This window comes from Lissotriton helveticus, chromosome 7 (genome assembly GCF_964261635.1).
Source record: "Lissotriton helveticus chromosome 7, aLisHel1.1, whole genome shotgun sequence".
In the NCBI taxonomy this organism is placed as follows: domain Eukaryota; kingdom Metazoa; phylum Chordata; class Amphibia; order Caudata; family Salamandridae; genus Lissotriton; species Lissotriton helveticus.
In genome coordinates, this window is record NC_136068.1 from 1,087,167,828 (window position 1) to 1,087,195,498 (window position 27,671).

General features: G+C 40.3%; 1 protein-coding gene across 1 annotated transcript in view; it reads right to left on the bottom strand.

Moving 5' to 3' along the window:
- Nucleotides 1-27,671, bottom strand: part of LOC144769959 (alpha-N-acetylgalactosaminide alpha-2,6-sialyltransferase 2-like) — a 607,277-nt gene that overhangs the window by 60,606 nt on the left and 519,000 nt on the right. Inside the window, exon 8 of the mRNA XM_078654157.1 lies at nucleotides 22,693-22,792. Coding sequence (XP_078510283.1) covers nucleotides 22,693-22,792 — 100 coding nt within the window. The remainder of the gene's footprint in view (nucleotides 1-22,692; nucleotides 22,793-27,671) is intronic.

A 27,671-nucleotide genomic window follows, 5' to 3' on the forward strand; every position in this document is an offset into this window, starting at 1 on the left:
CAAGACATGTGCTCTACCCCGGAGATTCAGAGGAGACACGTCCCTGGCCAGACACGTTCGGGTCGAGGACCCGAAGTCCTTGGAGCACCAAGTGTCATTCGCCGGCCTTTCCTATCCTGCTTCTGACAAACTTTCCAGTACACCGAAGCCACCCCCAACACACTCCCCTTTCCTTTCTCATTTTATTTCACTGTTTATCCTTCATTTTTCCTCCAGTTCTTTCTTTACTATTAATATCCATCTTTGTCTATCATCCTTTCTTACATTACTCTCATGCACATTTTTTCACTTTCCCCCTCTCTCTGGGTTGTCTCACATGTTCATCAATCCATCATATCTCTCTCTCAATTTCCTCCATTGTCTGCAGGTCAGCCAACGACCCACACCCCGCTCCCATGGTATTCCTTGTCATTAATTAGCCTTTCTATGTGGACGGGAAAGGCCTCCACGTGAATAATTAAAGTGTTATTGTGACCCACTTCAGTAGTACACCTGTCCCAGTGGCAGCCCCCGGTTAAGCTGCTTGATTGGGGCGTTCACTACAATGCCATTCAGACAACGCCGGTTATTTCTGCAATTATTTAGATGTGCTTCATCTCCTAGGAGATGTGTTGTTTTTTTGCATTGTTGCTTCCTGTAATCTGTACAATGTCCAGCATTTCTAAAGAAATGTTTACACACGGTCAGGAATGTAGGCAAAGGTAGTTCTCAAATATAATGTGGTGAGACGCCTTAGGTGATTAAGCTCCCAGTGGTGTGTAATTTTGCTGTTCCCACGTAATGTGTTAAGGAAACAGATATGAAAATTAGAACTGCCATAACCTTGAAATAACATTAGTCATTTCTTCAGATCTACAACTGATAAGGATGAATTCCTAGTAAAATAGACACCCCTTTCATCTACGGGCCCAGCTCCATCATCCTCTCACTCTTACCACCAAGCACTCCCTCACAGACAGAGCCCAACCAGCAAATATTATATAGCTCCCGGAGGCGCAACTAGAGTCAAAATCAAGTGTAGCTGCAGGGGCACTAAGAAGGGGTGAAAGAACAACAAAGCCTCATTAAGTAAATGGTCTTTTTAAAGACCTGTGAAGTACTAGGGTGTGGACGCTGTAAGACAGATGGCAGACCACAACAGCTCCTCTCCCCCCACGTGAGGCAGGCAGGGGGCCTGGTGTTGCTCTGACCCATGGGCCATTCACACCTCTGCTCCCCATGTGCCGTACCGGGCCTGACACACTCGGGACATACAAATGATGGGACTCTCTTTAATTGTTGAAAACTATTGAGTAGTCCCGCCTCTGTATTGATTGTATTTTTAATCTGACGCACCGGTAGTTAGCTGCGGGGACGTAGCTGGCAGTAGTGCTGAAGAGCAATGGCGCCATGGCCTACTGTGTTGAAATTATAGTTGCTTTTACTTCCAAAATAGGTGCTACAGAAGGAATTTTCTTAGCTTGCATTAGTGCCTCTGGTACCCTTGCTGTGACTCACGTTCCGAGCTGCTTCCTTCTCGGGCCTAAATTGCTGTTGGTTTGTGATGCTTTGCCTCTATCAAGTGGCCAAGTGGTGTAACAACTATGAAATGGATAAAGCTATATAGTTAGACACATACACATCTACACATGCAGACATAGAAATATGCACACATTTCTGCAAACATACACATTCATACACAAACAATCTACACCTGCAGATATAGAAAAGTGCACACACAAATACATACACCAACATACACACAATCACAAAGCATTCACAACTTTATCTTTACAGCTTTATTTACTTTTGACCAGTCCTGACTCTAAGCTGGACCTATTACTTCAAATCTTCTTCATAGGCAGCATTGATTTCCTGAATATCCGCAAAAAGCATAGGCCTAGTGTATAGGATAGCTGAGCATCTCTGAGGGCGGAAGTGAGAGCAGACATAATTAATGTGCCAGTCTAGAGTACAAGGAGGCAGCAGAGGGGATTGTTGTGGTTCACAGGAGAAGATGGAAGAAAGCAGGGTGGGTTGCCCTAGATGGGCGAGCGTATCTAGCTGTTTACTTCAAACCCGCCCTTTTCAGGAAGAGGAACATAGACCTTCTTTGGTGTGTAAAAGGCTGCAATTTATTCACCAATTTTAGAAACCATGCAGGGTCATAAGTTATCCATTCATTAACATGAAGCCTGTAGCATCAGTGACTTAAAACTTAGAACAATAATATACTGCACATTAGGTCAATTGTGGCCACAAATCATCTTACCACCATAAATCACTCCCTGTTGCATCAAAATCACATTAGTACATCACCATAAATCATTGAGATGATAACACTTTTGCTTGCAGGCCCCCTGGCGTCAAACACTGCGGCTTCTAGGCTCCCCTTGCTACCGATGACTGCTGTTGGCAGCCCTCTGACTTCCGGCATACCGTATTTTCTTTCTAGATGTGACGGTCGGTCTTTTTAGCCGCCACCCAACCGTTCCGGTGCTATTTCTTAAAACCTAATGCCCAGTGTAGCGGTTAAATAGTAAAACAATGCAACTAAAGAATTTGATATTTGATATGTCACAAACATTTTTCTTCAAACCAAATAGACTAAGTCACTCTCCATTACGGTGACAATTAATACCATCGAAATATTAAAAGGTCTCTTTGAGACTGTCCTTCTGCGTCTAGAGCAGATATCAAGGTTTTATGATTGTGTACACAATATGATCTATTTGCAGGATAACTTTTTTGTCTTGCAAACTACTTCTTTCTTTTTCATATCATTAGAGCGGGCCTCATTGCCTGAGCGAGTTGCCAGGAGAGGTGAGGTCTGATCCCAAGTTTGTTCTGGGTGTGTTAACAATCGATATACCATATGGATATCTATGATAGTTTGCTTATATAATGCACTGGCTACAGCACTAACTTATGTGGGTCATCACTGTTACATTTGTTAGTTTCCATGTCTGTGTCTATTTCCGTATGTGTCATTGTATGTTTGTGCATTCACTTTGTTTTTCAGGATACGAACTATCCTCCAGAGACACCTTTTTCTGATTTGGAAAACTGACACACGGTAGGGTCTCTGTGTTCATTAATTATTTTTTCTCACTTATGTTTGCATTAGTGTTTAATTCTTTTTTGGTCCTGAAGAAAGCCACTGGACTACCCACCGTCTGATTGGCTGAAACATGTCGACCTCCTTGAACACCATTGGATAGTTACCATCTATTTTGACTATCCTAACACTATTTTTAACCTTGACCTTATGATGACCGTTAAATAAATTTTTCTTTGGCATCATAATAGCCAATTTTAGCTTTGCACTTCCTTTCCTTCGTTTCACACTGCAATTCACTATTTCTCAGCACCACCATATTCCATCCTGGATACTGGTACATCACTGGCGGATCCTTCCGTGGATGTCCTATGATAACAACTAGTGGGACCCTTGGATGAGATACCAGTTTTCTTTCTCAAAAATCCCAGATGATGATGTTCCACCATTGGGTGGGCTGATGGGTTTCTTAGGCACTTGTGATGACACACACTGATGACGCAGCCTATACCATTTCTTGTCACTTTCTAACCACATACCTTTTGACCTGTAGTGTCCCACTTGTTTTCTAGCCCTCTGGCTGTGCCTGGGCTATACGCTTCGTAGTTTTAGCCTTTCAGTGTCCCTGCAGTGAGACATCCCAGGTACCCTGTTTGAGCTGCTCTTCTTTCTGCCCTACTTTGTTATCATTGGGTTTAATTGGTGCTATCTATCTCCCCAGCTCTGCTGATAGTGCCGGAACTGCCGTAAGCTTCCCCTTTCCACCGGTGCACCTACATTTGAAGCCGCCATCTTCAACCACTGGGTTACATCTTCCCATGACAAAATAGCCTCTATGAAGACCATGAAACTGGCTAGGAATAAACCCTCTGCCCCCTGGTTTACACCGGTACTTCGTTTAGAGAAAAGTCTCTGTAAGAAGCTTGAGCGGGTTTGGTGGAAAACTTACAATATAGAGTCAAACACGATGCAGTACGCGCTACAAAATTTGTTTTATTTATTTAATTATTTACTTACCTCCAATCATCCATATTCCAGTGTTTACTACCCCCCACCCTGCCACTCCCCTGCCCGCCTTTCCGCCCCACGGAACTCCTTTCACGGGCCACCAACTGCATAATGAGGATTAAAAGTGTTGTCTGCCCTCACATTAATACACTATCTAACTGTACTATAGAACAGTGTGACTTTGACTCGAGCACACTCAAACATATATATAATGGTCCACATGCATACTTGATTCTAAAGCTCTGAATCCTGGCTGGTAAAACACTATTTGATGGCATTACTAATGACTTTGGCAATACACCATATGCCAATGATAACACTATACCACATATGCATTCTTGCTAGACTTGTATATAATACCTTTATTTGGTGTGTGACTCCCCATAGTTCTATGTGTGTAAATGTTTAGAATTGTTGTATAAATAGCATTTTTCCACTTTTTGATTTTCAGTTGGACACTACAAGATGTACCAGAGGCTTGAGAGTGGATCCCACTTGTCTTATCATTAGGTAAGACAATTTATGTACTAGAAAATGAAGTTGTGAAATTTGACATTTATCAGATCACTAGAATTATTCAAGAGCTTCAATAGACACCTTGTACTGATAGAATTGAGCTGCCCTTGTAGGTTGTGATGATATATGTCGCTCGTTTTCACCCATTTCTGTTGTTTTTTCATTATAATTTTCAGAAAGACGGTGGTCCTAGATAAATACACCAGTCATCGTTATCCTGGCCACTTTGACTTCCTGGTGGCCAGTGTATTTCCTTTGTTATCACAACCTTATACAGAGTGACGATCTATTTCTTTAGGTCGACGAATGCCCCAGTACCCCTCTTAAGGGACCATATATGGGCAATAACATATTGACCATTGATAGGAGTATATTTGTTTAATCTTTTTAACTCCCAGAGGCCTACTGATTAAAGATTACCCGGCCCCCTGAAGATAGTGATACTTATCACCATTGTTGCTTTTCTTTGCACTCTGTCCCTCACTGACCCCATTTCACCACTCATCTTTGAAAAACACCTCAGCTCTTCCCCATTGGGAAGTTGTAGCTCACCCTATGGACCTTGCAGTCCAGGTGTGAGGAGGTAACCCAGTGATGAAGCATGTTATGCTTGGGTAAGTGTGGGTTCTTGTTCTATAAGGATCTCTTCCCTGGCAGCTCTATCAGATATTTATACTAATGAATATTCAGGACACAACTTGGGAACATGAGAAATACCTGACCTGTTCCAATTGACAACCAGATGTACATGTTGGGAATGTTATTTTACTCTAACTGCTAATCCATTGCGGAGACTGACACTAGCAGTATAACCGATCCAGTGCTCTGGGGTGGGGAATGCATCAAAGGTTTACTGGAGTTAAGATACACATTGTCTTAAGCACCTGCTTTATGAATGCTGGATTATGAGAAAAAGGTTTTTTTGTAATTGTCACGAAAGACCGATTCTCTCTTGCTGTTCTCACTCAGTTCAAACAACCAGTTGCATAATGTTATGGAACCCTACATACAGCTGCCACTGTTCTTCCTGGATGTTTGTGATCGGTTGCAGCTACTGATGTAGCCATGCCATAACGTGATTCAGTGGTCTTGGGTAATACATTAATCGTGTTTGTTTCACACCGAGAGAGGAAACTTTTGACCCAAAACAGGAACCAATATCTAACCAATATGATATTAACCAAGTATGAACTAATATATTCTCGCAGGAATAAATGTGTCAATTAGAAAATGTGATCCTTTAAATCATGCTACTCTTTGGCCATTTCCAAAAGTAGAGAATGATATTGACAGTGAAAATGAAGATCATGATTGTTTGAAAGTTACATTATTGTGCAGAAAACCAAGACCTGACATACAAGATGCGCCAGTGAATCAAGCTGATTTGGTTTTATTTGTGGATGTCTCTTGTTGAAGAGACATTGAAGGAAATGTGCATGCATCATATGCTGTTTGCACATCAATGTACATTGTTGAAGTATAATATTTGTGCAATGTGTTTTATGCTGACGTTGCTGAACTGATTGCTCCTGCTAGAGCCTTGCATTGCTTGCACACAGTGTTACAATTTACACTGACGGTCAGCATTCCTTTGGAATTCTGTGCAATTCTGAACACTTGTGATCACAGCTTGATTTCATGACTTCTGCTGGAATGCCAAATCGAAATGGACAGCAAATTCTTGATTCGTTGTATTCTTTAAGATTGCTGTGTAAAATTGAAACTGTCAAATGTGCAGCATGTATATGGGAGCGATGATATCACTAGCGGAAATAATTATATGTAGATGTAATTGCACGTTACACAGAACTGAGTACTACAATGCCAATGAGGGTTGATAATTACCCGGCACCTGTTCTTATTTCTGTGTCAATACAAACATAGGATACATTTAGGGAAGTACAGAATGCAATGTTAGATGCGGAAAAGAAAGAGTGGGAAAATGCTAGATGTAAACAAGGACAGGATGGCTTCTGGGAAAACAACGATGAAAGGTCTGTTTCTGAATTCATGTTTACCAAAAATGGTGATATTGTTTCATGGACTTACACATGTGGGGAGAGACGAAGCACACATAGAAAGATGAAAAGGCCTCTTGTGATTGCTATTGTGCAAGCAGGTTTTCCTTCCCTCACAAAAATACTCATACCGCAACGCAGGCAACCCTTGCACCATGGTGCAAAGGTGCCTGCATTGGCACAGGACACCCATTGTGCGCCAGCGCAGGGGAAAAGGACAGAAATGAGCTTTATCTAATAGATATTCCTGCCTTTTTCTTTTGCCGTAGGGCACCACAGCAGCAAGGCCTGCTGCACTGCCCTATGGCAAAAAAATCATAAATGAGGCCCTTAATCTTTACTGGTTCAACCCTCACAATAGGAATAGTGCAGAAAGTCTTTGATAGAGGACACTGGATCAGCAAAATAATGTTGAAAAGAAAACTCATGTAGTCACAATTCATCTGGAAAAAGGCATGTGGTTCTTTCACTAGATTGCATGTTGAGTTTGTGGAAATGGCACCACATACTAATCTAAGGTACATCTTAGTAGTGGTTCGAATGTTTTCAAAGTGGGCTGAGGCATACCTGAAAAAAAGATGTGATGCACTGAAAGCTGTAAATTTATTGCTCAAGGAGTTGATTCCTAGATATGGAATGCAACTGACAATTGAAATGGACAGAGGTGGACACTGAAAGAATGATTTAATGAAGGTGATCTGTGATGTGTTAGGCATTGATCAAAGGTTTCACTTCAGTTACCACTAATCACACTCATGAGGTATTGTTGAAAGGCTTAATGGTGTAATTAAAAACAAGCTGGCATGTGTGCATCCAGTCATCTGAAATCGGCAGATGCACTCCCTCTGGTATTGCTGAGTATGAGAGGTACTCAGAGCAAAAGAGTGGTCTAAACGTACATGAAGTATTGATGGGTAGACCAATGCAGATTCTTACTATCCCTCCAGCAGCCCTGCTCAGTATTACTGATGGCTTGATCCTGGATTATTGCATGTGTTTGGCTGATACAGTGTGCTCTATCTTTAACTACGTGCAGCTTGCCACCACGTCTGTGTTCTCAGTTTCATGTCAAAATCTAAAACCAGGTCAGTGGATTCTTGTCAAAGCATGTAAGAAAAGATTGCTAACAATAAGGGGCCTTGTGGGGAAGTGTGGCTCAATGGTTAGAGCAGGCAGACCTTGATGCAGAGCTCTGGCCAGGGACCAGGGTTCGATTCCTGCCTCAGCGGGTCTCCGGCTCATTAATTCCCCTGACTGGATATTCTCGCCTCAGTGCCTGTTCTGATCATGGGTCCCACGCTGCAACTCTGGGCAATAGCTTGCTTAGTCTCCACAACGGCCCCAAAAGCGCTGGGATGCCTGGCTGCACCTGGGGGTGCCCAGGAGTGGACATTTCCCAGGAAAGCCAGGAAGGGTTCCTAAGCGGTATACGGACAGCGCCGGGACACCTCAGGTGGAGGTAGCTGTGTGCTTTACAAATTCCGACATTTACATTTACATTTATCTGGCAATCTGGGTACCAAACACTGCTATAAAGTGTGATGAACTGCCTTCTAGGAGAGTGAGGGCATCAGAAAAAACGGTTATTTTGAGTTGCTGAGTTAGGGAGCGAGTCTCAAAACCTGGATATAAAGGGAAAGGTGACAGAAGAGGCAAGCAAAAACAGGGAAAACCAAATTTCAGAAACAGACAAAAAACAAGAAGTTTGAATGGAAGTTCAGTTTCACAAAAATGAGCCCAAGGAAGGCAAATTCAGTGTTATACTTGGTGATTTAGAAGTAGCCGGAGAAATGAGAGAAAGTGCTACTAGATAGCCTGAAGTGAGCACTGTAGCCTCCTCAGAGGGAGATGCAACACATAAATCAAAGAGACAGAGAGAAAGTCAAACAAAAAGCACATAACTCCTGAGCGGGAGTACTTGAGAACAGGCACGGCCCTTGCAGGGCGTTATACCGCAGCGGTGACGTCAGGCGGGGGAGGGTCAGGGTGGGGGTTGTAAAATGCGGGATATGGACCATTACAGGTAAGTACCGAAGAAAAAAAAAATGAATTTTGTTGCCCGCGCTGCATCACATTTGGCGAGGCAGCGCAGGTAACGAAATTCGTTTTATTTATTTTTTGTCATGTTTTTTTACACTCAGTACACGTGTGACCAGCACTTGGGCATTATCTTTTATTCGAATTGTGTACAGTTATTATTTTTTGCTTTATAATACACTTTATTTTTTGACTTTTTAGTGCTACTCCCTGAGGAAGGGCCTTATCATGCCCGAAATTTGAAATAGGGCTGTGCACCTGAAATAAACTATTCACAGTATATTAGATTTCCGCCCACAAAGACAGGTGGCACGCAATCAAGAAATCAAAATGAGCAACACTACATATGATGATATTGCTAAGAGTACAGAGGTGAGAGCTGATACATTCGCATTTAAGGAGGATGAAGCTAACAGCATTTATGCACTAATTAGAGTTGAAATATTACAGCAATCCACAAATTGTAGCAAGGAGCAAATTACTAGACAACCTATATATTTATCAAATAGGCAAGTCAATCAAAAACTACATGCAAGCACTTTAATAAGATATCACCGTTCGCAGCGTATACCCAGGGGCCTACGGATAGCTCTAAAACCCTCACTCTGCAAAAATTCTAAACATTTCCAGGAGAAATGGTATGCAATTTTAAATAAGTGCTCCCTGGACCTAATCTTACTAATCACTGAAGAACTCTCAGATATTTTGGGGGAACTTTCAAAAGAGATTGTGGAAGTATCTACGGAACTTACCAGTATGATGTCTGAAGAAGATTTGGCGAAAACATTAGAAGACATCAATGACCAGATTGTCAAGCATTCTCGGGAAATTAATGAAAGAAAAATAAGAAAATTCAAGAGAGATACACTTGATTATAAGCTAGGGGAGGTGTACACCTGAGCGAGGTCTATGCCCAAAAAAGGAGGAACCGTCCGTACACACAAAACACGGATACCTCATCATCTGGTAGTGATACTTCACAAAGAACACAAATAACAAGAGTTCAGATAACACCAAGAACCCAAGATAAGGCACAAAGTGAGGAACCAGCAGTAAGCATTACAGCTACAATGAGTGCTTTTTTAGAGCAAGGCCAATCTCAAAAAGGAGACCCAGGAGGGGAAAAAACAAAAGAAAAGGAGAAGAAACATCCCAATACGAGGAGTACAACAGTTCCGAAAAAAGACAAGGAGAAGAAGAAGACGCAAACCTAGACCAATTAGTCATAAACATCTCTGATTACAAACTCACCGCTAAGGAAGTCAAACTATTACAAAAAGGTACATCTTTTGTACCTACCACCAACACAGATTCTCTAGAGTTGGAAGTACGTTTTTTTAAACTCATGAGAAAATTACGGTTGAGGCATTTTTTTGACAATGTTTTACCTAAACAGGATTCACAAGAACCGGATCAACTAATGGGGTTAAGACCCAATAGTACGTTTCAGGCTCCTGTGAGGCACAAAACATTAGATCTGTATGAGAAGTTGGTCAAACAGGATCTGGCCAAATTGAATTTTGGACGTCATAATAAGATAAACATAACACAAAAGGATCTAGATACCTTAAGAAAACTGGCAGACAATAATGAAACTGTATGCACCAAAGCGGATAAGGGTGGAGCATTGGTTTTATGAACTCTGCGATGTATGAAAATAAGGTGATGGAACACATATCAGATTGCAATACTTATATGAAATTGGAGGAGAAACCCACAGCAAGATATATGGATATCTTGCGAAACATCATCAATAAAGCTTATGAAGCAGGAACAATTAATGAGAGGACCAAGAACTTTTTGATCAAACAAAATGCGAAAAGTCTGGTATTTTATATGATAACGAAAATTCATAAAAATCTTTAAGCCCCCCCCTTAAGACCGATTGTATCCACATGTGGTAGTCTGCATGAACCTATAGGACAGCTATTGGATAAGTACTTACAGTCAACTGTTAAGAGTATGGAAACATATGTTAAGGATACTACTGATTTCTTGTTGAAATTGAATTCTGTTTCTATTGAACAAGGAGAGAATTTAATCCTATGTACTGCCGACGTGAAATCATTATATACCTCGATTCCCCACTCACTTGGAATAGAGGCGGTGGAACAAGCAATAGTTAACATGGATCTACAACTTCCTATGCAAACGTTTACCAGAGTTACTTTAAATACAGGAATGATTGGTACCAACAACTGGTGGGAACCTCCATGGGTAATTCGGCTGCACCGGTATATGCTAATATATTCATGAAACAGTATGAGGAGGTAAATATTTTTTCGAAGGAGGAGTGGCGTGACAATTTGAAATTGATTATCAGATATATTGATGACATTTTTATAATTTGGAAGAACTCAAAAGAAAGATTGGAGGCAGCCTTAATAGAACTCAATCACATCGATGATCGCATACAATTAACATGGGAGATTTCCAAAGAAAAAGTCTCATTGACCGAAAGTGGGTAGAGACTGACATATACAGAAAATCGACTGACAGAAACAATTTGTTGCACTTTTCAAGTTTTCATCAAACTAGTCTAAAAGAACATCTTCCTTTCTCCCAAATGACCAGAGTTAAAAGAATAACATCTAATAATACTAAAGTGGCTCTAAGGATTAATGAAATGGGAACAAGATTTTTGACCAGAGGATATCCACAAAAAATGGTAGAAGAATCCAAAAAACGTGTGGAGAATATCAGTAGAACAGATCTATTGCAAGAAAGAAAGAAATCTGATGACACTAGAATAGTGGAAGTATCCAAATACTCAACACTCAGTGGAAAATTCAAAAGAATCATCACACGACATTGGTCAATTCTAAATCTTGAACCAGATTTTAATACTATTTTTACCAAACCTCCGCTTTTTGCTCACACCAGGGGTAGGAATTTGGGAGAGATATTGAAACAGAAACCTATGACAAAACAATTATACAAAGGACCTAGACCATGTTTAAATTGTGGAAACTGCAATAACAGTTACCGCAACCTGTGACACATCAAATGTGATATATTTACTTAAATGCCCTTGCGGGAAAGTTTATGTCGGCAAGACAGAAAGGAAAATAAAAATCAGAGTGACGGAACACAAGTCGAATATTCGTACACACAATATGAAATCATCGATTGCTGCTCATTTTCATGAGGCACATCACAATATATCTCAATAAAAAATTTTGATACTGGAATGTGAAGACAAAAAAGAAGGAAGAGACAACAATAAGTATCTATTACAACGAGAAAATGATTGGATCCAAAGACTGTATTCCAGTAAACCCAATGGTCTTAATGATCGTATTGAACTGGCATGCTATCTTTAATGAGCTATAATGAACTAGTTTCTGTATCCTTGGACAGATTTGTGAATCCTTTTATTGTTTATTACTTTGTTTTTATTTTTCAAAACATATAACTTTATTGGTCACAGCACACACATGACTCTCCTTTTGTAACCATTTATTCACATTCACTTTTCGGGAGGATTTTTTCTGAATTGCTAGCTTAATTAGGTTTCGTGTTTTTGAGTTTGTTATTTAAGACGTTTTTCATTGAGCAATTTCAATTTTTGGATAGTGGTGAACATTGTTTTATATTTGGGGAGCGTAGGTCGGGTTACCGGCATATAGTCTTTCTTTTTTTCCGTGATGACTCACCGATCAAATGATCGGGTTATAAACCAATGACAGCCATTGGGCGAAATGATACGGAAGCGCGATCGGCGTCCCGTTTTTGGAAACCTTGTGATTGAATTGAGATTACGTTTCTTGAACGAGAAGACTGTTTGAAATGCAGGTTGGTCAGAGTACCTCAGAACACTTGGCTGTTGAATTGTGTAATATTTGGGTATTCGATCGTTTACTTTTTTTGTCATTATGTTCATTTCAGAATGGTGTTTGTTGGAGGACACTAATGGATTTCATGTAAGTGCTTTGGCTGTGTGTGTAGATTCATCCAGCATGAGTTCACTGCACTCGTTCTTACACTGTGCTGATGTCATGTTTTTTTACACTCAGTTCACGTGTGAACAACACTTGGGCATTATGTTTTATTCGAATTGTGTACAGTTATTATTTTTTGCTTTATAATACACTTTATTTTTTGACTTTTTAGTGCTACTGCCTGAGGAAGGGCCTTATCATGCCCAAAATGCATAGGAGTTAATACAGCAATGTTATCAGATTATAAAAAACGATATTAAGTGCAATGAACTATTGAATGAAAGAAATTCATAAAAGATTGGAATGAATTAAAGAATGATTAATCAAAGATGAAATTGAGTGGAATCCTCATTTTCCCTAATAGAGGAGATATGCCAGTGTGCCCATGGGGATGCGACCAATGGATCATTAGAAGCACACCTTCATGTTAATATAGACGTCACTGGACGGAGGACGCCACCTGTGGAGCACCTTAAAACATTTGGTTTAACTTGTTTGGAACTTTTTTTGAAACTTTCATCTGAAATAGGGCTGTGCACCTGAAATAAACTATTCACGCTAACTAAATATGCGGCTGGTAATTTTTTGAAAATTAATATTTCGAAAAGCAAAATTTTAATCTTCCACAAGAAAAGTCATAGCATAAAGAAAGGGTATAAGTGGTTGTTAGGGCATCAAGAACTAGAATTGGTCGACTCATATTTGTTTCTGGGAAAGGTCTTTGCAAAAAACGGGCGAGACTCAGAACATATTAAATTATGTGTTGGTAAGGCTGCCTCCCAGGCTGGAGCTCTGAATAGATTTTATAAAATTTGTGGGAAACGTCATTTTAGTCATGTCCTTTCATTATTTAAGGCTAAAATTCCGCCCTCATTAACTTATGCTGCAGAAGTATTGGATAATAATTACTGTCTCGCCTTTGATAAGCCTGAAGAGCGGTTCTTCTGCCAAATTTGTAATTTAAATTCTCTGGCCGCCCCACATGTTTTACGCTTAGAATTTGGTATAGTCTCCTCTTTTATTTTAGCTTTGTCTGCGGTCCTGAGGTGGGGAAACGCTCTCCTTTGGGGAGTTGAGGATTCCCTCAGGGCTGCCCTGAGAGTGGAAATTTTCGACAAGCTAAAGGATCATTCAGCATTTCTTAGATTATTTGCTTATGCAAATTACTTATTTGGGCTCAGCTTAAATAGTAAATCACCTATGCCAAAATCAGCATTGAAGCTATTTATAAAGAAGTCTGCAAGCTCTATTAGCATGGCAAGAGACATTGCCCTAAGTAAATCTAAGTCCCAAAATGAGTTGGTTTGTGGTAGTGCCTTGGGGAAAAAGCCACAACCTTATTTGATTTGGAATCAACCACATGGGATTAGACGACTAATGCTTCTTTTGAGAATTAATCTGTTGCCCTTAAGAGATGTTACTGGCATATGGGACAAAATCCTGAAAGAGAGAATTTGCGAATTATGTTATACTCAAATCCAGGATCTTAATCATGTCTTATTTGTGTGTACGGAATTACAAAGAGCAAGGCGTCTGTTTTTAAGACCATCATTTAATACATTTAATATCTATTCAACTCAGGAGGCCAGAATATTTGTTTTATCCTCACCAAATGAAATGGTATGTTTTAGGATATTCCAATTTTTAAAAACTTTTCTGGCTATTTAATAGGGATTACTTAGAATTCTGCTATTAGTTGCTATTACCGCATAAAAAGCACATTTACCCTTTTACCCCAATTTTAATCTGTTGTATTTTAGGAAATAAGGAAATATCCTCTGTATTGTATTAAAATTGCGTCTTTGATTGTATTGATGTATTTTGTGGACCTCCATAGGAGTTCCTTAACAAATAAAACTTTTTGTATTGGGTGCCTTTGTATGGGGATCTTGTAGTGTCTTTTTCTCAAGTCTCCATTTACTCTTGAGTTATTTGCAGTGGCACTTGGACTCCCTGAGGTCATTTGTGTGCCAACTGGGTCGTCTGTTGTTTTTGTAGTCTTGCTTCTGGTAGGAGTGGTGCAGTTGGCGAGCCATTTATTGAAGAGCATGGTGCCGATATCGAGGTTACCGGTGTGGTTGGGGACTTCCTGTGGAGTCTTGGTCGAGTTTTCTTTTGATATTTTGCCCCAGTGTCTTGATGGTGTTTTGGTTTTTTAGAGAGGTGACTAGGTGGGCAGGTATCTTGAGATGTATAATGCCGAACCATGTCAGCAGGGTCATGTGGGTGGTGGTGAATATGTTGTTGGAGGACAACTGCCCTGATCGCAGCCTCCGAAGACATCCAAACCCTTCTTGACCAAGGAGAAACAGCAGCTTTGATACTCCTTGACTTCTCGGCAGCCTTTGACACTGTATCCCAACACACACTGATCAAAAGACTCCACCACATCAGCATTCAAGAGGATGCATTCAGATGGATCACCTTGTTCCTCACCAGAAGAACCGAGAGGATCCACCTCCCACTTTACACCTCTAAAATCAAGGAGATCACCTGCTGTGTTCCCAAGGGCTTATCCCACAGCCTCATGCTCTTCAATGCATATAGGACCTCACTGGCCAAAATCGTCAGATCCCACTGTCTCAAAATAATTTCCTACATAGATGACACTCAACTCATCCTCTTACTCACCATCGACCCCACCACCACCACCAGAACTGACTTCCATAAATTCATGACCAACGTTGCTTACTGGAAAAAGAACAACTGCCTGCAGCTGAACACAGACAAGACGGAAGTACTGATCTTTGGCAAAAATAGCGACACATGGAACGATTCCTGTTGGCCATCAGACCTAGGACCCACATCCACTCCCTTCAACCATACCAGAAACCTCGGAATCATCATTGACAACAAGCTCACCATGAAGTCACGGATCCACGCCGTCTTCTCCGCCTGCTTCCTCACTCTGTACATGCTACATAAGATCTTCAAGGAGCTACCTTTACACACAAGAAACACCGTGTCATGAGCCCTCATCACCTGCTTATTGGACTACGGCAATGCCCTCTCTGTAGGAATCGCTGCATACCATGCAGAACGCCACAGCCAGACCCATCCTCTGCCTTCCCAGATGAACCGACATCACACCCCACCTCAGGAAACTCCACTGGCTCCCTGAACAGAAGAGATGCCAATTCTAGCTGATGACCCACGCACACAAGGCAGCAAAGACCTGCAAACAACCTCTCCATGCAACTCCGGACTATCACTTCCTTTCCGGAATTCTGAATATTCCTCAAGATGGTCCTCAAGAGATCTTGCTGTTCAAATAGACCTCCGGGACCAGCAAGCTCCCGGATACCCTATTGGGTGATTCCCTTCACTTTTTAAATCCTGATTGATTGATTGATTGATTGAAATATGATTGAAATAGGGTCAAGGGTGTAGCTTGCTCTGTGGGTTGGTCCTTGGATGAGCTGGATGAGACCGAGGTTGCTGAGGCTGTCGAGGAGGGCCCTGGAGTTAGTGTGTCTTCTGTGGTACCTTCCAGGTGGAAAGTCAGTTCCCTGAGGAGAATGTAGTGGGCTGATCTGATGGAGAGGGGGGCGATGAAGTCTGCAATGTGGTTGAAGAATTCCACTGGAAGGCTGGGGGACGGCAGGTGAGGCTGTGTTGAGTCATGTTTCAATCAGGAAGAGAAGGTCAGTGTGTTGCTGTTGAGGGGTCCCAGATATCGGTGGAGTGTTCCCTCAGGGATCAGACGTTGAGGAGCATGGCGGACATTTGATGCGTGGTGGTGGCGTGCATCAGTTGTTTGGAGGTGGTGGTGTTGGCATCTGAGGTGTTGTAGGTGAAATTGCAATGGGTGCTGAAGAAAGATCGTACCATGGTGCTAGGGGATGCGAGGCAGCAGCGAGTTTGCCGGTTTGTGTTGTTGAGGTCACGGAGAATGGAAGAGGGTAGTGGCAACGTTCGTTGGCTCTTGTGGTGGCTGTGGTGTTGAATTGGATGGTCATGGCGCCAGGGTTCCTGGTGCTGGGTGCAGTCCAGGCACTGACAGGCTTGCCTTTGGGGCGCTGCAGCTCACCTGCTGCTTGGCCACACTGCGGCCTGCATTAAGTATGTCATGGGGTGGGCAGGGTTTCTGTTGGCGAGAACTGTTAACGGGAAAACCCAGGCAGGAATACCCAGGCAACAGCTGTCTCACTTGGCCAAAAGACGGTAACTGGATCAGGCTGGAACAAACAGGAACTGGGGGGATCACTGAAATAATATCGACTACCAAAATATCGACTACCCAAAATATCGAGGAAAAAATATCTACAACCAAAATATCGAGTTTGTATGTACAAACAGGTAAGTACAAAAATATCGTTTACAAAAATATAGTTGTAAAAAATATCGACTTTAATAAAAACAATGTTTAATTACATTAATATAAAAAATTAATTACTAAAATATAATTAACAATACTTGAAATAACTTTTAATAATTAAATAATTAATGAAAGTAAAAAAATAATATTTTTTTAATCATATTTCTTAAAACATATATATATATAGTAACAAAATTTAATTAAATAATAGCCAATATTATTAACATACAAATACAAAAGAGTAAAAATTACTATTCCCACTGCAAAGAGTGCAACAGTGGATATATGACGTTACAAAGCAACTTTTACAACGCACTACCATTACAACGTAAGTATTGGTAAGTATATAATAATTTTTTTAATTTAACTTATTTAAACTTATTTAAATATAATTTAATTTAATTTCATTTCATTAAATTAAATTAATGTAAATTTAATTTTACTTTATTTTTACACTGTACCCCTGTACCCCAAAAACCCAAAACTGACCCTGAACCCTAAAAAAACCCTTTACCCAAAAACCCAAAACTGACCCTGAACCCTAAAAATACCCCTTTACCCAAAAACTAAAAACTGACCCTGAACCCTAAAAATACCCCCTTACCCAAAAACTAAAAACTGACCCTGAACCCTAAAAATACCCCTTTACCCAAAAACCCAAAACTGACCCTGAACCCTAAAAATACCCCTTTACCCAAAAACTAAAAACTGACCCTGAACCCTAAAAATACCCCTTTACCCAAAAACTAAAAACTGACCCTGAACCCTAAAAATACCCCTTTACCCAAAAACTAAAAACTGAACCTGAACCCTAAAAATACCCCTTTACCCAAAAACTAAAAACTGACCCTGAACCCTAAAAATACCCCTTTACCCAAAAACTAAAAACTGACCCTGAACCCTAAAAATACCCCTTTAATTTAACATAATTAGCAATTAATCAATTAAATTAAATTAATTACCAATTACATTTTAATTAATTAACAAATATTATTTAATTACCAATTAATTAAATATTACTACCAATTAATACATTTACATATTTAATAAATAATAATTAAATTACTTCCCACCCTATTCCCCTATAAACCCACAACCCGCTACAGGAAATACATTATTTTAATTTACATAATTAGCAATTAATAAATTAAATTAAATTAATTACCAATTAAATTTTAAATACTTAACATATATTATTTAATTACCAATTAATTAATTATTACTACCAATTAATAAATTTACATATTTAATTAATTATAATTAAATTACTTCCCACCCTATTCCCCTATAAACCCACAACCCGCTACAGAATAAAATTACACAATAATTTAAAAAAAATCATTAATTAAAAATAATTATAACATAAAATGACACTTTTCACACATATTATAACATAAAAACACTATAAATAATTACATATTATTTAAAAAACGATATTTTTTACTATCTAGATTATATACTTGGATATTTTCACTTTCTATATTATTTACAGTCGATATTACTTCACTTACCTTAAAAACGATATTTTGGCTGTCGATATTCTGTCCTGTCGATATTTTCTCCAAACGATATTTAAAACTCGATATTCTGTCCAAACGATATTTTGGAGTCGATATTATGTCTGTGCACCGAACTGGGGACCACGGGCAAATGCCAAGCGAAGTGACCAAGTGCCTAGTGATGCAGTTGCGCTGCAGCCTGCATTAAGTAGGTCCTGGGTTGGGCAGGGGTCTGTTGGCAGGAAGGACAGTTAGTGGGAAAACCCGGACAGCTGCAGTGTCAATTGGTCAAAAGATGGTAACTGGATCAAGCTGGAACAAGCAGAATCTGGAGGTCACCAGATGCCTAAATTTAGAAGTTGTTATTTTCCTTCTGGAGGAAAAATATGGGAATGCTCACACAGAAAATCACAGTGAATTTTTAAGCATACAAGTGTCCGGAGGGAAAGCAAAATAATTTTTTTTTATTTTCATGTAACATTTCAATGACTGTTCCTGTTGCTGACTGAACATTATGTGTTAATTGTGTCACAATTATTAGTTCTCTATGCATGCATTGTGTTTGCATTGTTCAAACCTCTGACAGAAGACTTTAATTTATTGGCATACCTCAGACCTCATTCTACAAGCACACTTTATGGGCATATTTTTAGAAGCCGTGATGGAGCTCACTTTGGTCTTGTTGTACAGAGCACACAGTTGTGCTATATTCATTTGGCTTGATTTTTTCTTTCTCAGACAATTTATGTGCTGTAAGGATTGGTACTATTTCTGCTAGTCAGATTACTTATGTAATGTTATTTATATTTGCTAAATAAATCTAATACTTTGAAAAGATCAAGTGAGTGCCTTTAGTGGAATTCTTTTCGGCTGAATTTCTCAATGTACTTTACCTCCCACTGATACTGCCTCTCGACTTTTCTTAAAAGAACAAAAGCGTCAACACATGCATGCATACACATACAGCCTTGGCATCATTCACACCTTGAGACTTGAATCAGTAATGACACTTTGTACTAATTAAGAAAAGTGAGACCTTTTTATAACTATTGGGAGTAATCCAGGTTTGCTGACTTCTCAATCAGCAGGGAATACTCTATGCCTTACAAAATGGTGTACAAGAAAGCTGAGGACAAATGAGCATAGTTGCTCATAACTACAGTTTGAGCTTTACTCCATCTCTGAATACCAAGAAGTAATACAGGGGATTTGAATGGCTAAAAAATAGGTCTCACTAGAATTTGCTGCGGTGACTGCTGTAAAGGTGGAAGTATGTTTGTTTAGGGACAGGTTATTGTTGATGCTGTTCAGAGTGTGGAAATACAGCAGAAGGACAATGTTCGCCTTTGTAATGCTGTTCTGGGGCACAGTGGGGTTGTTAACAGTTCTGGGACATGAATCATGCTTTTGAGTCCTGAGAGAAGACTAAACTTGTTCTGGACCAGATCCCTGTACAACTGAACACCGTCAACCTTAATGGAACTTGATATCTCCTCAACGTACTAGTGGAGAACTCTATATGCTGCTCTATTATGCATGCGTGCCTGCCTGCCTCTGAAGAACCCAAGTGCCCAGAAGCACTGACTGAGTGGAAAGCTTTGCATATCAAAGAGGATGGACAGTCTATGTCTGAACACTCCTATAAACATGGATATTTGGTAGACCAGTGAAAGAGCAATGTATATCATTTACTAGACCTTTGGGGTGCATGGGGCCAGGTCATATGGTGAATACCAGAAGCCCTGACCCTGTCCAGTTTTCACTCAATATCTCATCTCTACCTGTACACAGAGGACTTTCTGAACACAGGTATCCAGACTCCTTTTTAAAGAACTAGTCTTCATCTATCCGTAGTATTAACTGCCAGCATATACCTTTGAAAGTATGCAATATCATCACAAAGAACCTGCTTGCATCTACCAAAGTAAGCAATATCATCCCAGCCAATTTACTTTTTGTGCATATACTTAGTGTATCAAGAACCTCTAGTAGAAGCCTGTGATAAAAGTCTATTTGAGATGCTGAATGTTCCAATTTTTTTTTTAGAGTTTTATATAGCGCGTACTAGACCCGAAGATATCAGGTATCAGAGCGCTTTACATAGAACCAGTTTCATTACACAAGGACACAGTCATTTTTTTTGTTAGGCATAAGCAGATTAAGTGATTTGCCCAGAATCACAAGATGTTGAGTGTCGTTGCCGAAACTCGAACCCGGTTCCCCAGCTTCGACGTCGACCGCTCTAGCCACAAGGCCACATCCCTAATGATGTTTGTCTTTGTTCGAAAATACCTACTTTTATTGTTATTCTTGGACATTTTTGTTAATATATGACACTTTGGGCTCACTGTTACTATGATCATGTCTGGATCTATCCATCAGGTATTCTTGTGAGGAGGGGTCCTGAGCTATACAAGCTCATCATTAACTCTTGGTCCTGATGGGTTGTCTGGAAGTGGAGCCAGGTGAATCATCCGAACTGGCAACAGCACTGCTGGGAGAGACTAGGCTGCGGTACCAAGAGGGCTGGTAGTTGACGTGAGAGACACGAATACAAGTGCCTGGAGCTGGACGAGTCCCACTACTAATGTGAGAGCTACCAATCCTATATGGGCTAGAACAATTTTCCTGGCATTTTCCTGTGTATTGGGGAGATTGGCATGGTACTTAGGCACTGGAGGACACTTGCCTCTTTCTGTCAGGATGAGTCCATTAACTAATTAACAGGATTGTCTGCAGCACCTTCTAGTACCTCATCAAGTGTATAACTACACACAATACCTTTTTGTGCACCCCCACCTTCAGTGTGAACTCCTTTTCCTTGAGCTCAAAGGCAAGAACAGGAGGTATAGGAACCTCATTGAACCCCCAGGCAGTAGCTGTAAGAAGAGGGTGCCCAGAGATGGAGGTATGTCCTACTCCTTGAAATAAACACATGTAGTCACAGGAGCTAACAAATACTGAGTGCCCTGTCTCACGTCCACCAAGAGAGGCATGCATGTCCTCCCAGTGGATTTACTTAGAAGGAGAGACAAGCTGAATCCGACAAAGCAGCTGCAGTTCAGCACCACTGAATCCAGATGGGCAGCAGTATTCAAACAGACCATGCAAAGGAGTCTCCTGGCCACTTGAGGGTTCTGTCCCCTAACCTTCACAAATGCCTTGATAGTTCGACCTAGCTGATATAGGCTGTGAGGTACTGGGAGAACATGGTGTGATCAGTCCCTTTCATCCTCCCTCGGATTACTCACACCACATGCACGGTGTCAGTGGTGATGACGTGCACATAGTAGTGGACCAGCACTGTACAGAGGGCCTCATTGAAAGGAAGAGATGTTGGCAAATTGCTAGTTTTCCAAGCCCCTGTATAAACTTTGGAATGTGTTTCCTGATGATGAAATCCTACATTTCTTGAAGGATATCTAGGCAAAGCTGTGCACGCAGCCCAGATGGTTCTGTAAGGATTCCACACTAGGAGCTTGTATGCAACAAATCATTGCTCCTCAGACATGAAACAGAGGGGTAGTGTGTATCAGCGGTGCAGCCGGCTGGTGTCACACCAAACATGTTTTAACCCTTATTATGTGTCTACATGGGTTGAAGAAAAAGGAAAACAGAGTGTTAAGAACACAAAAATAGAAGAAAAAACAGGTCTTGGTCTCTTGCAGCAAGTTTCTACACACTAGAGGTGTGCAAGCATGTGAGTTCCTGCATATGTTATATTCCCATTGGCCAGGTACCAGATGTGCAGAGCTCTAATTCAACAGTTAAAGAAGCAGTACTGTGGTACCCAGAGGTGGGGATTTGGAGAGAAACAGCACATGGGAAGAGTAATAGTATTTCTAGTGATCTCCTGGGATTTTGAAAAGGGATTGTCCAGCACACCCAGATTGTATCCTTAATCTCTCATCTTTTTCCCCATCCCTACATCATTATCTGTATAACTTTGTGGAGATACTTGCACCTTGGTGACTTAATATCAAACACTCATTAGAAGTCTTCTAACCTTACTCCAGGGCTTTTCCTCCACTGGAATGTAAGTGTGAACACTGTGTGTGAAGGTGCGGTGCTGAGTGAGGACCCGCCTTGCCCTCTGCGAAGTTCTTCACCCGCAACAGAGAAGGAACCTGGGCTCATCTGGCCCAAGACACAAACTATCAAGAGAATTTTCCAATGACACAGGACCACTCCGGACACAATCTTACTTATCTCAGTACTATTTGCGCTATGTACAACTCAGTTGTTAATTAGGTTTGAGCAGTATGAATTCCGAGGCAAGAATACATGGTCATAACAGTTCTGATAAAGCGAGTTGTACCTCATCACAAGCGTGGATGGCAGTCAGCAGCATGGCTGCCCCGGTGGATGGACGGTAGATGTTTCGACTTTTTCCTTTTAAAATGCCTGATAGAAGAAATCTGAAATTGAAATTACAAGCAAACCTGTGAGTTATCATTGTGAAAAAGGAGGACCATTTTGGATCACATATGTTTTCCAAATGTGCTTGTTTTTTTCAGTGTTCTTTTTGTCATCTAATCTCTCCTGCCTATTTTAACACTTCACAGTTTCATAATTGCCAATGGAAAAGTTGTACAAAACATCTGCAAATATTTTCTGGTGTACATATGGCAATTCCATGAACCTCTTTTTGACTATCGATCCATACATAGGAACTGATTGAAGGTATAGTACCATGACTTTCATTCCTTTAGTATTGCCAATGTAAACAATTTGGTTCGCTGTATTATGACTTGCTGTCATGGTGACGGCTGGTTTCCCTCCACGCAGTTTTCACTCTTATGTTGGGAGCTCCCTCTTGAAAATCCTCTGGTGACAACTTCACCATGCCCATGCACCATTTTAGAATTGCTACCACCATAAGTGAGTACTTGAAACGTAACCCCAAAATAAATCCGCATTGCCAGGGTCTACATTTCAAGTATCCCTCACATGCAAGCATATTAGGGGCACCTGAAAGCCCATTCTGAGACAGCGGCCACGGCTTGCATGGCGATCCTTCACAGTACCGACATTGGTACTGATACCTGGGGAGCCAAAAATAGATTTTTTCGGCACCCCCATATTGCCACAGGTGACCACAAAGTATGATAAACAGTACTTCCACTGTTTTGTTTGGAAAAAGTTTAATATGAAATAACACATTTTTGCAATCGTGCCTAAGGCAAAGATAAATTAATTGGCATATATAAAAATAGAGAAACTTCTTGACTGACATGCTTGTAAAGGTGAAGTAGTGTGGTAGCAGTCAGTCATTTCAGGCATACCCAGAACTAATTACGCCGTCGACCCCCTACAACATGAACTCCTCATACTCTGTAAAAAAACTGAGGAGTCTCTATTATTGTTGTCAATGCGATGTCTTTATTTTAATATCACAAAGAAAGTATAGGAGGCCTCCTGAGATATGGTCTGGGACCAGGGGAATGAAAGGAAAAATTACAGTGTACCTAAAGTCAGGAATACCCGGAGGGGTAATCACCCAGTATTAAATCCCCACTACACTAGTATGATTCATAGACACAACCACCAGGTACCTCAGATAGCGTTTGCCTGAGTTACAACAAATCAAATATGTACCAGTTTTCATGCAGTAATATGGAACACTCGATGATAACACAAAAATTTTTTTTTTTCAGTGACAGGTTAAAACACTACAATACGATACAATTTTTTAACATAGGTTTATTACACATTAAAATCAAGTTAAAACAAATTTATGTAATTATGAAGTACATCATATTAAACACTTATTGTACAATTATTACACAATACATTAAAAATGTTCGTGAGAACACAAGTCGACGCAGCGTTTCGGTTAAAAAACCTTCATCAGGACAGTTTCTCAAGGTATATACAACTATCGTACTCAGGTATTCATTCTGAGATCTGTAATTTTAAAAACGACAGAGGTGTCCTGTTTTTTGGTCCACACTCAAAACTACACATATACCTATTGTTCCATCAGGGTATAGTGGTAGTTGTTGTTGTTTTTTTATCAGGTCTGTCAATCTTTTACTGTGCCGGAGGGGCCACCAAATGGTATATGTACACAAATGGACTGCTTGAGAAATCGCTGTAGCTGCGTGCTAAGTTTGCTTCGTCAGCTAAATATAATCCCCACGTTCTCAATGTCTGAATTTAAAAGATCGGCCTCCCTGCTCCTCCGTGCACAGCGTCTGGGGTTTTGTTATTTTCACTTCAAAGGCCGATCTTTTAAATCCAGACATTGAGAACGTGGGGATTATATTTAGCTGACGAAGCAAACTTAGCACGCAGCTACAGCGATTTCTCAAGCAGTCCATTTGTGTACATATACCATTCGGTGGCCCCTCCGGCACAGTAAAAGATTGACAGACCTGATAAAAAGACAACAACAACTACCACTATACCCTGATGGAACAATAGGTATATGTGTAGTTTTGAGTGTGGACCAAAAAAAAACGGGACACCTCTCTCGTTTTTAAAATTACAGATCTCAGAATGAATACCTGAGTACGATAGTTATATATACCTTGAGAAACTGTCCTGATGAAGGTTTTTTAACCAAAACGCTGCGTCGACTTGTGTTCTCACGAACATTTTTAATGTATTGTGTAATAATTGTACAATAAGTGTTTAATATGATGTACTTCATAATTACATAAATTTGTTTTAACTTGATTATAATGTGTAATAAACCTATGTTAAAAATTGTTATCGTGTTGTAGTGTTTTAACCTGTCACTGAAATTTTTTTTTTTGTGTTATCATCGAGTGTTCCATATTACTGCATGAAAACTGGTACATATTTGATTTGTTGTAACTCAGGCAAACGCTATCTGAGGTACCTGGTGGTTGTGTCTATGAATCATACTAGTGTAGTGGGGATTTAATACTGGGTGATTACCCCTCCGGGTATTCCTGACTTTAGGGACATTGTAATTTTTCCTTTATTTTAATATCACCATCCCTTTTCACATCATGCTTATATTTCACTTATTGTGTGAGCATTTGAATACTATTGTTTTGGAAATAAATATCTGTCATAAACTGACCTACATGTCCCTTTGTACATTGTTCATCGTTCCCTAGAGTAATTTATTTCCTAATCCCAAAGCTAGTGCCCCCGCAGGATCACTTTCTATATGGACCTTTTGGCCACACCAGTACCATTGTTTTCGTAAAAACATTTCACCACCCCAGGTTCACGTATTGGGGTTCCCATGTTTCTTTCTAGCCCAGAACTAATTAAAGGCACACAGCAGATAGTACACTGTTCAGCAAAAGTCTTTGCTAGCTCCAGTTAGCATTGTTTGTAGAAATTCATAATACTAATAATATTACTACTACTACTACTACTAATAATAATAATAATAATAATGATAATGACAATAATAATATAGTATCATTATTTTTAGAATTGCTAATAATAAAATAATAACAATAATAATAAAATATACCACTAGTATTAATATTAACAATCTTAAAATTGTTATTATTTTTATGATTGTAAATAATGATAATCTAAACATTAATTATAATAATAATCATAATAACAAAAAACAGCAGCAATAATAATATTAGTTATTATTTTTATTATGTTTAGCAGTGGTAGTATTAGTATTATTATTATTAATTATAGTTACTCAAAATCATAAAAATAATATCAATGTTTTCATTTGTAATTATTATTAGCAATAGTAATGTTAATGTTAGTAATAAAAGTATTTCTAGCACACACTATAAACTAAACGTTCCCTAGCTGCTAAAATAATTGGTTTTATTCATACTCAGATTTTGTGAGAACACGTATGTGATATTGTACCCCTTCCTATGGCGACCACTGACCAAAAAAAACATTGTTTGTAAAGAAGGATTGCTTGTGAAATGTTTACTTAATTACCCCAAAAAATCAAGTAGTAATTTCTCAGCTAGGCTTGAAGTAAATTCCGTGGCGGCTCCCCCATTGGGGCATGGGGGTGTTGCCCCACTGTTTTATTGCGGTGGGAGAAGGCAGAAACATAAACAGAAGTGCTCTGTGCCTGGTTGGGTGTGGGTGGGTTGGTGGTCCTGCCCAAAGGCAGGGTGGGAGTGGCTTGCCCACCGTTGTGGGAACTGACTGTTTGGTTGGCCCTGGAGCCGACCAAACAGTCAGTACCCACAACAGTGTGTAAGCCACTCCCCCCCTGCCCTCGAGCGGGAACGCCCACTCTCCCTTGTTCTCTATGTGGAGAAAACTTTGTGGCTGGGGCGCTCTCCTGCTGCGCCTACCAGCGCTGTGATTGGCTTGCGCAATGGGAGGTAAGATGCCAGCTGGCTGCTTCCTGCACAGGGATATGCGGACCCACCAGTAGAGCTTGACCGACCTGGAGCGGAGGCGGATTGCATTATCCCGGCACTCAGGTAAGTTTTATTTTAATTGTTTGTTATTCCCCACCCGCGAATACCCCCCCTCGAGCATGCCGGCCGCCGCTGCCTAACCTCTCTCTCCTCGGCTCGTAGTTAAACCCAAGGCTCCCCCCCCTCCGTTATATGCAATGCCTTTCAGTCTGCTCCTGGCGAGAGAATTTGAATTAGGAGGGAAGGCGAGCCCGAGTAAGTAGGAGATGTCAGGGGTGGCTGATCTCATTTCAAACAAGACCTTCAGCGGGGGGAGCAAAAAGCCAAGCTGCCTTGCACTTGCTTCTGTATTATGTTAAATATTTTTTTTATTTTTTATAAAAGTGATCTTGTATTTATTGTAGGTTCGCCTTGGTTGAAAGGAAAGTAGGAACTAGTGATCTAAAGTCCGCCCCTCGCTCTCCCCCTCATACCCCTGTTCAATTCTTTTACTTTAGATAGTTCTCTGCTGGCTCGTTCTGTCGCTGAAAGTTGTAACATGAGATAGTTGTAACTAGAGATGATGCGTTGGATGGAGCTGCTGTTGTACAAGAACCAAAAACTGGGCACATTGATCGGATCTGTGAGGTCACTGTCCAAGTAGATAACATTGGGGTTGACCTCTGTAGTCCGAATACTCCGCCGATGGATATGAATAGATTGCCTGTCTTGCAGAATCTTTTGTTTGTGTAGTGGAAGTAATTCCATTTTAGTCCGCTGCGAGAACAAACAATCATTTTGAAGAATTCTGTCACATTAAGTAACTTTTTACATAGTTGATGCCTCCTGCTGCAAGTTTGGAGCCAGAGTGTAAAGTGTTTGTGGATACACGTATGTGCCTAAAAGAATGCTTTAAATGTGCTTTACCAATCAATCCATATGTAGAATGTATAGAAGAGCCGGCAGTGATTTAATAAAA